Genomic DNA, 12,849 nt, shown 5'->3' on the forward strand with positions numbered 1-12,849 from the left:
AAGAGAACAATAAAAAACTATGATACTACTAAAAGTAGTAAGTTATAACTTACTTTGGCTGTTGACATGCTTAACATGTTCTCATACTATGATAAATATTGCTAGAGTTGGTGAGTCAAACTTACTGGATAAGTGTGCACACTAAAATCTGGCTTGCCAGTAGTAGTATTTGTCAGACTATTATTTAATTTTATCTTGTATTGATATTATTACGGTTAAATGACAAACCAATCCACTTTGATAACGATTTTGACCTCACTTTAACTAACCTTCAATTTTGTTGAAAACCTTTTGTTTTTGGATCAATACAAATAATTATAAGACTTTTATACAATAAAATCCTATTTTTATCTATTTCAAAAATATAAACTATAAATCATATTCCATCTTTATCTATACTATCTTATTAAGCAAATTTAGTAAAAGTTCTAAAGTCTTAAAATTCTAAATGACCAAAATACCCTTTATACTTACTTTTTCACTTTTTCACCCCATCATTTTCTCACATACACTCACCCCCTCACATACACTCACCCTCTCACAACCGATTTTTTTTAAAATTGTAATTTTAAATTTATACTTTATACCCCTATAATTAATTAATTAATTTACTTTAYGTCATTTACTTTTAAATGTTTCATTTTAAACCTTTATCAAATTAACATACATAATCGTATATCAATTAAAACATGTTTAAAAAATACATTTTTATTTCAACAAGTTACATCATTATAATCGTCTCGTCAATACCTTTGAAATGAGTCCAATATTGAATAGTTTTTGACTTAATTATATTATTATATATTATGTATACTGTGAAAAAATATTTTTAATATTTACGATTTATACTTTTATAGTTATTTATTTATATATATACTATATATTTTGGGGTTAGACTGTCCAAATTGCACTGTATAATATGTTTTTAATTAATATGTTCTTTGTTTTTTTTTTGAAATATATATATATATATATATATATATATACATGTATTAATTCAACCTTAATACGAGTTTCTGGACAAGAAAGAGGGTAAACAGTTGAAATTTCATTCTAAAACCCATCTTTTTTTGTCTTTTCATGACTTATGATCTGTTAAATTTGTAGTTTTCTTTATTAGTTTTGAGTGTTTATCTTAAAACTCAAGTTTCTTGGTTCTTTGCTCTTGGTGTAAATCGAATAAATTTGTGGAGTCGTTTAAATATGTTGGATTTTAAATTGTCATACAATTTTTTTCATCGATAGTCTGTAATTAGAACCATAGCTCTTATTTATTCAAATTGTATTAATATGTAAAGACCAACTGTAACCTATATCATCATTAAATCTTATCTTATAAAACCAGTAGAACTTCAAAATCGTTAAAATTTATGGCTCCCGCCGCATTACGCGGGTATTATGCGGGTACACAACTAGTAAATAAACATTTATAAAACACAATAAAATGCTACAATTTAACACCAATCAAATCTACTCTCTTTGGAGTTAAAATCCGTGCCCTTTTTATCTGAGACAAGGAAGCCCGTAAGGTTCCGAATTATGGCCACCACCACCACCACCACCACCGTCGATCCCGACCGCCCTCCTCCTCTCCGGCTTGACTCTATCCCCACCGTCGACCTTCGTCTCCTCTCACAATCAGAACTCTACTCCCTCTCCAAGTGCTCCAATTCCTCATTCGATCTCAACCGCTGTGATGACGTTGTAATCCCCAAAATCGACCGCTCCGTTTTCAATGAATCCGCCGGTAGCCGTAAACAAACTTACTCACGCCTTCGGCTTGCACCCGCCGAGTCCTCCACGTCCGCCAAAACCACCATGCACCGCCGGACGTCTCACATCCGTTCGCCACATGCACCCACTTCCAACAATATTAATGACCCCGAACAAGCCGAAAACACTCAGATCGTTCGTATGTTGAAAGAGCTCTTTAATTCAGATCCTAATTTTGAGGATTTAGTTCCTATTGAGGTCCAAAACGATACCAATGTCGTAGTGCCTGAATTGTTGAAACCTGAGATGAAGCGAAAGCGAGGGAGACCACGAAAGCATGAGAATGCGGCTTTCATCCATCCCCCGGCTGCCAAGAGAATGCGTGATATTATGGTCAAGAAAGTAGTTGTCTTTGATAATGATAGGGATAGAGAAATTGTGAATAGTAGAGGCGTGAAAGTAAACATAGCGAATCTGGGCAGGTTGGAGGATCCCTACGGACCTGAAATTAGGAGGAGGACCGAGGGAATGTTGACTGAAGGTGAGTTGTTAGGGTTTTTGGGAGGTCTGGATGGCCAGTGGGGGACTAGTAGAAAGAAGAAGAGGATTGTGGATGCAAGTGATTTTGGAGATGCTTTACCTAAAGGCTGGAGGCTGAGCCTCTCTATCAAGAAGAAAGCAGGTCGTGTTTGGTTATTCTGTCGTCGTTACATAAGGTTTGTTTTGCTTTCTTGCTTTCATGGTATCAGTTGTTATTCTTTTTGCGCAGTTAGTTTATCATGTGGTATAGTATTGGGTTTTGTCTTAACTTTACTGGCATTCTATTGTGTGTGCACAAAGAACACGATTGAAGAGTATTGCCCTTGTGCATAGTGGAATTCAATCACTTATGTGTTCTTTTTTTTATCCATATGTACGACTTGTTTCTAAATATCAATGGTTTAATATAATATCTAATGTTTGAGGTAGGGTGTGGGCAATTGTGATGCGAAATTGAAACTTGAAAGAACAATTGAACACAGAAGATAAGGAAGAAAGGTATGATTTGAATTGAAAACTTGGAATGAACACAATTACAATCAAAAGTCCAGGGCTGATCCCTCTCTCACAACCATAAGGTTGGAGCCTCAAACAATATGAATGAAAAATAACCGAATGAATGATTACGGGATCTTTCTTCCCTTTTATTCTTCTCTCTCTTCTAACTGACCTCAGCCACTTGCTTCATTCCTTTTGTTGTCATTTCCCCTTTTTTCCCTTCTAGAATACACCTTTAATATCCTAGATTGGTTTGCATTGGAACTAATTAATTCTCCATCCGTATCATTACTCCCCCCTTCCAACAAAGTCTTGTCCTCAAGACTTGTATCCAGAAACTGACTTTGGATTGATAGGGCATCTTCCCACGTTGCCTCGTCTACCGTGATATCCCTCCATTGAATCAACCATTGTACCACATCTTCATTATGAACTTTGATCGTACGAGATGCTAACACAGCAGTAGGAATGATCAGATCAGCGATATTTAAATCCAATTCAGGTGGTAAAATACCTTAATGCCTGTGATTCTGGCAATTTGGGAACCAAAGATAGCAGATACTCGAATTCATCGATGTAATCGTAAATGGAAGAGGCTTGTTTAATGGTGGCTAGGTGTTCATATGGGTTCTGGATCTCTAACCCACTGAATCGCTGTAGTAATTCAACCTGAAATTGTTCCCATGTGATAGAATCATGGACCTGCTTTACAATCGTGAACCAATGCTGTGCTACTCCAGTCATGCTTAATTGAGCCAAATGGATATGGAGATGGACAGGGGTACCATGAATTTCAAAATACAGATTAGCTTTTTGAATCCACCCTTGAGGATCAAATCCATAGAATTCTGGTAGCTTAATTTTCTTCACCGCCCATGGCAACCCATCAGTTGATTTAAGAGGAGTTTGAGCACCCCCACCGCCCGGAGACCCGATGAAAATACCGGAAAATTGATCGCCAGATCCCGATGCACCCCCAGAACCATGAAGCTGTTGGTTCCCCTGTTGTTTCAACCATCCCAACATCACCTTACGAAATTCAACAGATTCATTTCGATCCACCTCCAAAGCCTGCAAGGCCGATTCGATTTCAGTCACTTCAGATTGGAGCTGATGAATCACCTTTTCTTTTGATTAACCTGGATATCCAACCCGCTATGCGAGCCGACTAATCCTAGGGCGACCACCTGCTTTGCAGATATCCCGGAGTCACCGCATTTGAACCTCCGTGGCCACAAGGGGATTTTTATTCCTCCTTGGATTTGAACCTGGGACCTCCTGGTACTTTTGACATTTGGAGCCAAGCTCAAACCAATCAGGCACTCACCCTTGTGGTTGATGAATCACCTCTTCATGTTGCTCCAGACGACCTTGCACCGAACGAGTTTCCATTGGTAGAGAGCCAACACAGACGGCAGGTCCTGGCAGGTCGGACCAATGATACGAAATTGAAACTTGAAAGAACAATTGAACACAAAAGATAAGGAAGAAAGGTATGATTTGAATTGAAAACTTGGAATGAACATAATTACAATCAAAATCCAGGGATGATCCCTCTCTCACAACCATAAAGTTGGAGCCTCAAACAACATGAATGAAAAAATAACCGAATGAATGATTACGGGATCTTCCTTCCCTTTTATTCTTCTCTCTCTTCTAACTGACCTCAGCCACTTGCCTCATTCATTTTGTTGTCATTTCCCCTTTTTTCCCTTCTAGAATACACCGTAATATCCTAGATTGGTTTGCATTGGAACTAATTAATTCCCCATCCGTATCAAATTGCCATTGTAGAATTCATGCATGAAAATAAGTAGCAGAAGAGCTTCTGCAAAGAAATGCCTGAATATATAACCCAATAATAGGATTAGACTTCTATATCCTAATTAAGATCTGAGTAGCAAAGAGGGTGAAACATACTTTGCAAGTTCAGCAAAGTGAATAGAAAAGACAAACGATGGGCCTAAATCATAATGGGTGGATCCATAGTGTCATGGTCTGAGGTCTAAACTGTAGCCATGAATCTCTAAAGTTTGAGACCCATACGAGTATGACATGTGCAATTTTATGTTCTCTGATAGAGGAAGACACAAATGTGGCTAGTAGATTTGTTCATACTATCTTAAATCATAGGCAGCATATATAATTCTTCAAGGGGTACTTAATTTCTAAAAGTTTGTAGCTGATTTGCGTTGCATGTATAATGGAGGCATAGAGTTAAACACATGTCAACTTAGAAGTTCTATTTTATGATCATCAACTATCGATGGGCTAGAGAACGTGTTCATCTTGGTATGACTTCTTTGCGGTTTACATTACATGGATGTGGCACATCCACCCTTCATTTTATGAATGTTTAGGTATAATGTTTTGATGGATATCCATGTTATAACTTTGAATGTAATAGTTTTATGGTTCTAAAATGCACTTTGATGATAACCAGCCCTAGTGGTCGGCAATTTGAGTCTTGCAAGGAAGCATCTATGTACTTGCTCTCTATTGTTGGAGAAGAAAAATTGGATAAACCAAATCAAACTCACAGTAACAATTGTGATGACTTTGCCTTGAAAGGAGCTTCTGGGAATGTAAGTTGGTATTTGCAATTAGTTCTATGTTGATGCTTTCTCTTTCCCCCCTTTCCCCCTTTTATCCTCTTCTTCATTATTTTCTTATTATTGACTTTTATCATTTACTTTTTTTTCTTCATAAACTGTTTTTTTTAATTGTCCATGGCAGGCTGCAGATCTTTTTGTTCGAGAAGACTTAAAAAGAATTAGCTCTGTTCAAAATCCATCAGCACTGCCGACTTCATTACATACAGACTCTGGGAAGCAAGTCATGCCCGGCAATTTGGATCCTGTTGTTGAACAAGTTGAAGAGCTTTTCAAGTGCCTCAAGTGCTTCATGATATTTGAAGGAAAGATGGGTTTATTGAACCACCAGGTGTTATTTCACAAGTATGAAAGATCTGACATTGGTTCAGCAGTTTCTGATTGTACTGTAGTAAAAGGTGGAATATTTGAGTGCCAGCTCTGCCATAAGACATTTTTAGAAAGGAGCCAGTATAATGGACACATTGGGATGCATGTGACAAATGAGAGCAGGACTGCTGAAGCATCAGAAGCTCCAACTGCAGAAAAGACTAATGACCCTGTATTGTATCCTGGAGTTCCTGACAAGGAGTTGCCAGCTTCGGTTTCAGCAGAAGGCAATGTTGTAATAGAAACTCATGATGCACATCATGGTGATAAAATTATATCTGCATCCCCTCAAAGTGATCATAAGTTAAGTTCTGGCACAGAACTTAAAACCAACGAGCATTTTCGTGACCTTAACATTCTGGCTCATGGTAATCAGGAAGGCCATGTTAACATGAATGGAGTTGTTTTAGTTGAAAAATCTGGTGATGAGATTGGAAAGAACTGTAATGTAGATGACAATGAAGTTCCTGGAACAGACAAAGCTCCTGTTGTTTCTGTTTCTAAATCTGATCTTTGTTTTGATTATGAACCTTCCATGTCTGCTTATGAAAGCAGTAGGAAGTTTGAAAGTTCTGGTGGAATAGTTGATCGTGTTGATGACAAAACAGAGTGTGATCTTGATCAAGGTACTAGTTCTGGAGGCTGTCTGCTTTCTCCATTTTCCAGTAAACAGTTGGGCAGTGCCAGTGCTGTTGTTGAGAAAGATGGAGTTTCTAATGGTCAAGATGCAGTTTCTGGAAATGGGGTTACCCATGTTGACAAACCGGAATGCATTCTTAAGCAGGGAAGAAGTTCAGGAAACAGTCCTCCATATATAAATGAACCGATAGGCAGTTCTGGCGGTGTCGGGAAAATTGTAATCGGAGAGTATGCTAGTGTTGAGGTGCTCAATCATGCCGTTTCTGAAACTGGGGTTCCGACTTCAAGCATCGGTGGGAAAAAGGGCTTTAGAGCAAACATAAATGATACAAATATCTGTAGTTCGCTTGACAAGTTGACGCCTGAAAAGGAGAAAGTTGTTAATAGCGAGTCATCATCTGGGGTTTTCCATGGTGTTGGGCTTAATGAGGATTGTGTGGTTGAAATGGAGAAGCTTTCTGGTTCAGAAAGTCTTTCCCTTGTTTCACCAAGTAGTGCTGTCAATAATGCAAGTCTGATATCTTCCAAAAAACAAGAGTCTCCTCGAGAAGTAGGTTTTGCTGGCAGCATAATTGCTGCATCTGTTGATCAGGTTACTCATGCTTCTGATGAGAATAGATTTTCTTATGGCATTGCAAGTTCCAAACTTGATGGACAATATGAAGTCAGGAGCAGTGCATTTGCCAGCTATAATGTCTCAAGTATGTATGGCGGGACTTGTATGGAGAAGGAGCGCAATTTTATAAGTCGTTCATCTGTCTCATCATGGTGCAAAAAAGAATGTATGAATGAAGATGTTGGGAGCAAGGTTCTAGTTTCCACTATGAAGGAACCTCAGACACAAATGAGCAAGGAAAATTTCCACATGGAGAATGATGTAAACAATGCTTCTTCAAACAAGTCAGGGGAAGCCAATTTAGATGACTTCCAAATATTTAGGAACGATGAATCAAAGGACAATGAGGTTGCTTCTTTGGGCAGCAGCCAGAATGGCTTAAATGCGGGTGTTATGGCTTTTAATACGGGGAAAAACCTTGAATTTTGTTCACTTGCTCCCCCTGAGAATGAGCAAGCATTTGGGTTCCAAGATGATGTAAGTGGCCTGTATGACAATGCTCATGGGAGCTCTGAAAGGGGATTGCTTGATCATTTTTGCGTTGCTGAAACTTCTGATGATATTTTTGGAAATAAGATGTATTCCACACCACTAGATGGGCTTAAATTTGGTGAAGAGAGAAATATTGGCATCCATGAGTTAAGTCTTGCTTTTGGGAATCCTCATGCGCTATATGCAGATACAATTAGTGTCGAGCAGAAAAAAGGTGTGAATTGTTCAGTAGTTCCATCTAAGATTGAGGACGCTTTTGACGTCCAAACGAATTTGAGTATGGTTAACAATAGTATGGTTGAGGATCTCAAAGGGGTAAGAGAGTCAGTGGGCGGATCATTTAGCTTATCTTGTAACAATGAGGCTAGGGCTTTTCAACATAATGGTAATACAGTTTTCTCGGGCAGAACATGGGAAGATCTCGGATCAGATGAATTTAGAAGTTCTGAACGCAAGAAGTTTATGATTGGCTCCAGTAGCAACCAACGCCAGCTTAATGAGGTTGTGCCTAGTGGTATGTGGAAAACCGACGATAGAAATCAACTACAAAGTGGTTCAGCAAATCGTCATACACAGATCCAGTCACCGAGCGGTTTTCATTCCTTTGACATAATGTCCGACAAGGTGTTGGGTTTTGGTCATGTCAAACCTTTTTCCCACTAAATTCATACTCCCTCCGTCCCAAAATAAATGTCCATATTTCTATTTTAGTTTGTCCGAAACAAGTGTGTACTTTCAAAAGTACTAAAGTGCCTCTTTCCAATTCTACCCTTAATTATGAGATGGAGGAATTCATTACTTCCTCTATTATTAAGGGTAAAATTGTTATTTAGTTAATTAGAAAGTGTAATAGTTACATATTTCTAAAATTGTGCATCTTTTTTTTATTGTGGATATTTATTTTTGGGACGGAGGAAGTATCTCATAATGACTAGCAAATATTGCATTGCAGCAGTTGGTGATTTAGAACGTTTCTGAGAGCACTGATTTAACCATCTTCATTGACAGGCTGAAGATGGACTCTTTAGACTTGATGAAAGATATAAAGATGGTTCAAGTGTCGGTGGACTCAGATCTGGTAGATCTGAACCTCTGGAATTCAGATTCCTAACAGGTCAATCCGAACATAATCCACATGCTCTTCAAGGGGATTCCAGGGTCTTTCCGTATAACACGGGAATGGAGCAAGCTTTTGATTCTCCTTTTTGGATGGGAAAGAATTCTATGATGCCGAATATGGCTAGAAATCTGGTTACTGGTTTATGTTCTTGGTGTAGAAATGAATTCCATTTCCATCCCCAAACACAAGCTGGAATTGGTTCTCTATGCCCGGCTTGCAGTGCAGGAATTTCTGGGCAAGTCAACATGTTGTAGCATAGCCTGTCTTTGGAGATTTCTGCTTTAGTAGGACATGGAGGCAGAAGGTAACTTCTAGACCGAACCTTTTTATTTATTTATTATTTTTTTGAAGTATATAATATTTATATACAGCAAATATAACAAATAAACTCACACACCCTCCTCACTTTTGGTGAGTTTTGAACCCCTGACGTCCTAGGTAGCCAAAGACTCACATACCGCTAGGCCAATTTTTTTTTCATGTTAGCAAAGTAGCTGCTCTTAACCACAAGGATGGTGCTGTGTTGGTTGAGACTCAGGGGGATGAGGATGGCATCCTATTTTTCCCGGGTTCAATTTCAGCCCCCCTCTACTTGTGGTTTCCACATGATTATGTGGGGCGAATGCTTTAGCTTCTAGGGTTTACCGGGTCAGGCGACATGCCTAACACCCTCCCCAAAATTTCCAACTTTTTCTTGCGGCTATTCAGAGATGTTCACCTGCATATATGTAACACCCCATAGCCAAAAGCAGTCTGGCCCAATAACCAAAACCCAACGATGCCAGGGTCTGGGGAGGGTGACCCAATAACCACTTAACTTAAAACCATGGTGAAAGTTATTTGTAGACCATAACTTTGAGCTTATACAGTGCGTTTGGTATCTAGACAGGATGAGACATGACAAGTTAGTTGTTCAGTGTTTGTAAGACAAAACTGGACAGAACATAACAAATAAAAATGACCAATTTACCCCTAATGAGTTGTTTATATCTTTTATATATTTTGATTAATCATGTAATTTCTTAAATTACAATAAAATAAATATTTTTTATAACAAAATATGTTTTTAGAAAGTTTTCGTTGAAGGCGATTAAAATGACTCCAAAATAAAAAGTTTATATAGTTTATACCTTTTCTATGTTATTTTATTATTATTACTAATATTTAATAAATTATATAAATTAATCGAAATATAGAAACCGTATAAAAATAATATTTTGAGGACAGTAAAGTGAGAGTTTAAAAAACATAAAAAAATAATAAATAAAATTTAAAGAATGAATAAAATATATAGAGTGACGCTATTTGATGTTTGAGAAGATTATGTGGTTTATTTTGAGGATATATTGGTAAAATATAGATTTGTTCCACCTTGTTCCGTGGGGTGGTCATGCCGAATGTGAAACAATGATCCCTATTATGTACTGTCTTGTCTAGTGTACCAAACGCACTCATAGGAGCTCACAAATCTAATTTTCTATCCGATGTGGGATGGATTGTTACTAATAGAAGTATTGATGCGATTTCATTTCCACAGGCAAAGAAGATGGGGACACATGATATGTAATTAAGACCACCTATAGTAATGGATATTGGTCACTTTTGGTATGCTTTTTGAAATATCATGAATTAGTTAAACCTCATATTTCTATAACCATGTTTATTGCTTTCTCTTGATAAATATCGAGTGGTGAAAGCAACGCTTATAAGTGAATCTTATTATCGATTTTTCCTCCTGGTGAAGAGGTATGATTCTTCTAACCCTAATAGCAAAAACATGAATGTTGATTATGAAACTGAGAAGCCAATTGTATTTTGTATATGAACAGCATATATCATAGTTTTTTTTTTATTAACCTGGATATCCAACCCGCTATGCGAGTCGACTAATCCCAGGGAGACCACGTGCTTTGCAGATAGCCCGAAGTCACCGTATTTGAACCTCCGTGTCCACAAGGGGATTTTTATTCCTCCTTGGATTTAAACCTGGGACCTCCTGGTACTTTTGATCTTTGGAGCCAAACTCAAACCAATCAGACATCACCCTTGTGGTTATATATCATAGTTTATGCAGCTTACGGGTGAAGTATATGTGTAATACTCGTGTCGTTCCTTCCATAGTTATTGTAACGTTCGATTAAACGTATAGTTTGATGCATTTGTTACTATTGGTCCTATCTCTAATATTGACAAAATGAGGGATCTTTTAGATCAAAATCAACATAGTTGTAATATTAAAAAAATTCAAAGAAAGAAAAAGAAATGTTGCAATTAGTTGTTTATACAAATGCTTGGTCTGGATGAGTTGTTTGTTTTTCATATAAAAGTAGGTGGTTTTATGTTGTTTTATTCTGCAGGTTGCCATAGTTTTCTCAGCTCTGTTCATGAAGGCTAGAGAGGCAAGCCTTGCAAATTGACACATTTGGTATAACGATTCATTTTTACTTATTACAACAATGTACTTTTAAGTTGTTTTTTTATAGAGCGTTGCATTTTGACAAATTTAATGATAACAATAGGTAGTTTTTTTTTATTTGAATTAAGATGGTATGGTTTTAATTCAATGTCGTTGTCAAGTGACATTTATTACAATAACGTTGTACGCTTAAGGGGTGTTTACTTTTGATTGATTGGGCTTATTCACACAGACCTTTTGGAGTGTTTACTTGAAGCTTAATGAAAAATGTGGGCTTATTTGCACAGTCCAAATACATCACTTGTCGACGTTTAGCCAAAAAATTGATATCCCTACCCTTACACCCTCTCTTCATGTCTATCTCCCTCAACACCTCTCTTCACGTTTATCTCCCTCAACATAACCCTAGTGCCCTCTCTTCATGCCTGACGACCGATGACATCTCCGTTCATCTCTTCAGGACCGACGGCTAACGACCGGCGACATCTCTTTCACACCCTTTCTTCTTCGTTCATCTCTCCCCAACGACACCCCTCACCAAACCTTCTACACCCCTGCATCACTGAGAACAAAACCCTAATCAGACCCATCAACATCTTTGCCAAGATCTGTTACAAGCTAATCAACTTCGACGCCCATCATCATTTTCTCCCCTCATATATCTCTCGGTTAGGTTTAATTGAACTCATCAACATTTTGAGTTTAACAAGGCTGTGTTTGGCAGACTGTTGTTGGAGTAAATCTGATCAATGGAGCATATCCATTGATGGATCGATGCTATCCGTTGATGGATCAATGGAGCATATATGTTGATGGATTAATGCGAATGTTGAAGCTTATATGATCAATGAAACATATCAATTATTTGATTTTGATTGAATTGGCGTAAATAAAAATACGTTGTTATTGATTTAAAAACATTGGATTGAAGGTTAATTTTTAGATAATGAGAGAAGTATACCATTTGTACTCGGGGGTAAAACAATCATTTCTATCATTCACACTGTTAATTCAGGAAAAAAAAAGTAAACAACGAGGACAGACAGATTTATCCATACAGACAAATTTATCCATACAAGACTTAATAAAAAATTTGGTAAACAACCCCTTAATTTATTTTAATATTGAGACAGAAAAGTATTAATGGATTAATTAGATTTTATTTTGAGCTGAATTCGTTTGATTGATTGTTTAATTTGTCAATTCAACATGTTATAACCAATTATTCCATTCATACCTTGAGCTGAATACCCACATTCAAGAATTATTTTGGATCCAATCGCATATGAATCAGTAGAAATAAGTTGTACAATGGAAGCTTAAATGCGTAGTTACCGTCTTAAAAATTTAAGCCAAGTTACATAAAACCCAAGAATAGACGATTAAGCTATATCCCATCGTTAATCGATTGTTATTTTTCCTTTGATTCACCGATTTTCGTATATCAGATGCATGCTTATCTCGTATAAGATTATTTAAACATGATTGTATATGCAAATATAATAATATCTCAGTTAAAAAACTATAATATGATCTTAACTTACCAAAAACAAACGATTCACCGACTACATGATAACCCATACAAATGCTTACATACCAATAAATGTTCACAAAAGAAGTTATCATTGTTTTTCTCTATAATCATATTCGTTTTTCTTAAAGAGCAAATTGTATGAAAAAAATAAGGTACGTTAACTTGATTCCTATTTTGAGTAATATACTTTCAAAACTTCCATTTTGGTACCTAAGATGTAAAGTTTTAAACATTTAAGTACCCCGGGTGACGGGTTGAAGCAATAACCGGTTATCATGCTGATCTGACGATTGATGTGGT

At 37.1% G+C, this 12,849-nt stretch overlaps 1 protein-coding gene across 1 annotated transcript; it reads left to right on the forward strand.

The window, feature by feature from the left end:
* The first annotated feature begins 1,539 nt into the window (after positions 1 to 1,539).
* On the forward strand, positions 1,540 to 10,422 carry LOC112508619. The gene is made up of 5 exons (XM_025113291.1): positions 1,540 to 2,429; positions 5,195 to 5,336; positions 5,488 to 8,103; positions 8,488 to 8,903; positions 10,137 to 10,422. The coding sequence occupies exons 1-4, from the start codon at positions 1,540 to 1,542 to the stop codon at positions 8,851 to 8,853; spliced, it is 4,014 nt and encodes a 1,337-aa protein (XP_024969059.1). The 3' UTR covers positions 8,854 to 8,903; positions 10,137 to 10,422.
* Positions 10,423 to 12,849: the final 2,427 nt, after the last annotated feature.

The sequence above is a fragment of the Cynara cardunculus genome, assembly GCF_001531365.2.
Source record: "Cynara cardunculus var. scolymus isolate 2C chromosome LG 3, CcrdV1, whole genome shotgun sequence".
Lineage (NCBI taxonomy): Eukaryota > Viridiplantae > Streptophyta > Magnoliopsida > Asterales > Asteraceae > Cynara > Cynara cardunculus.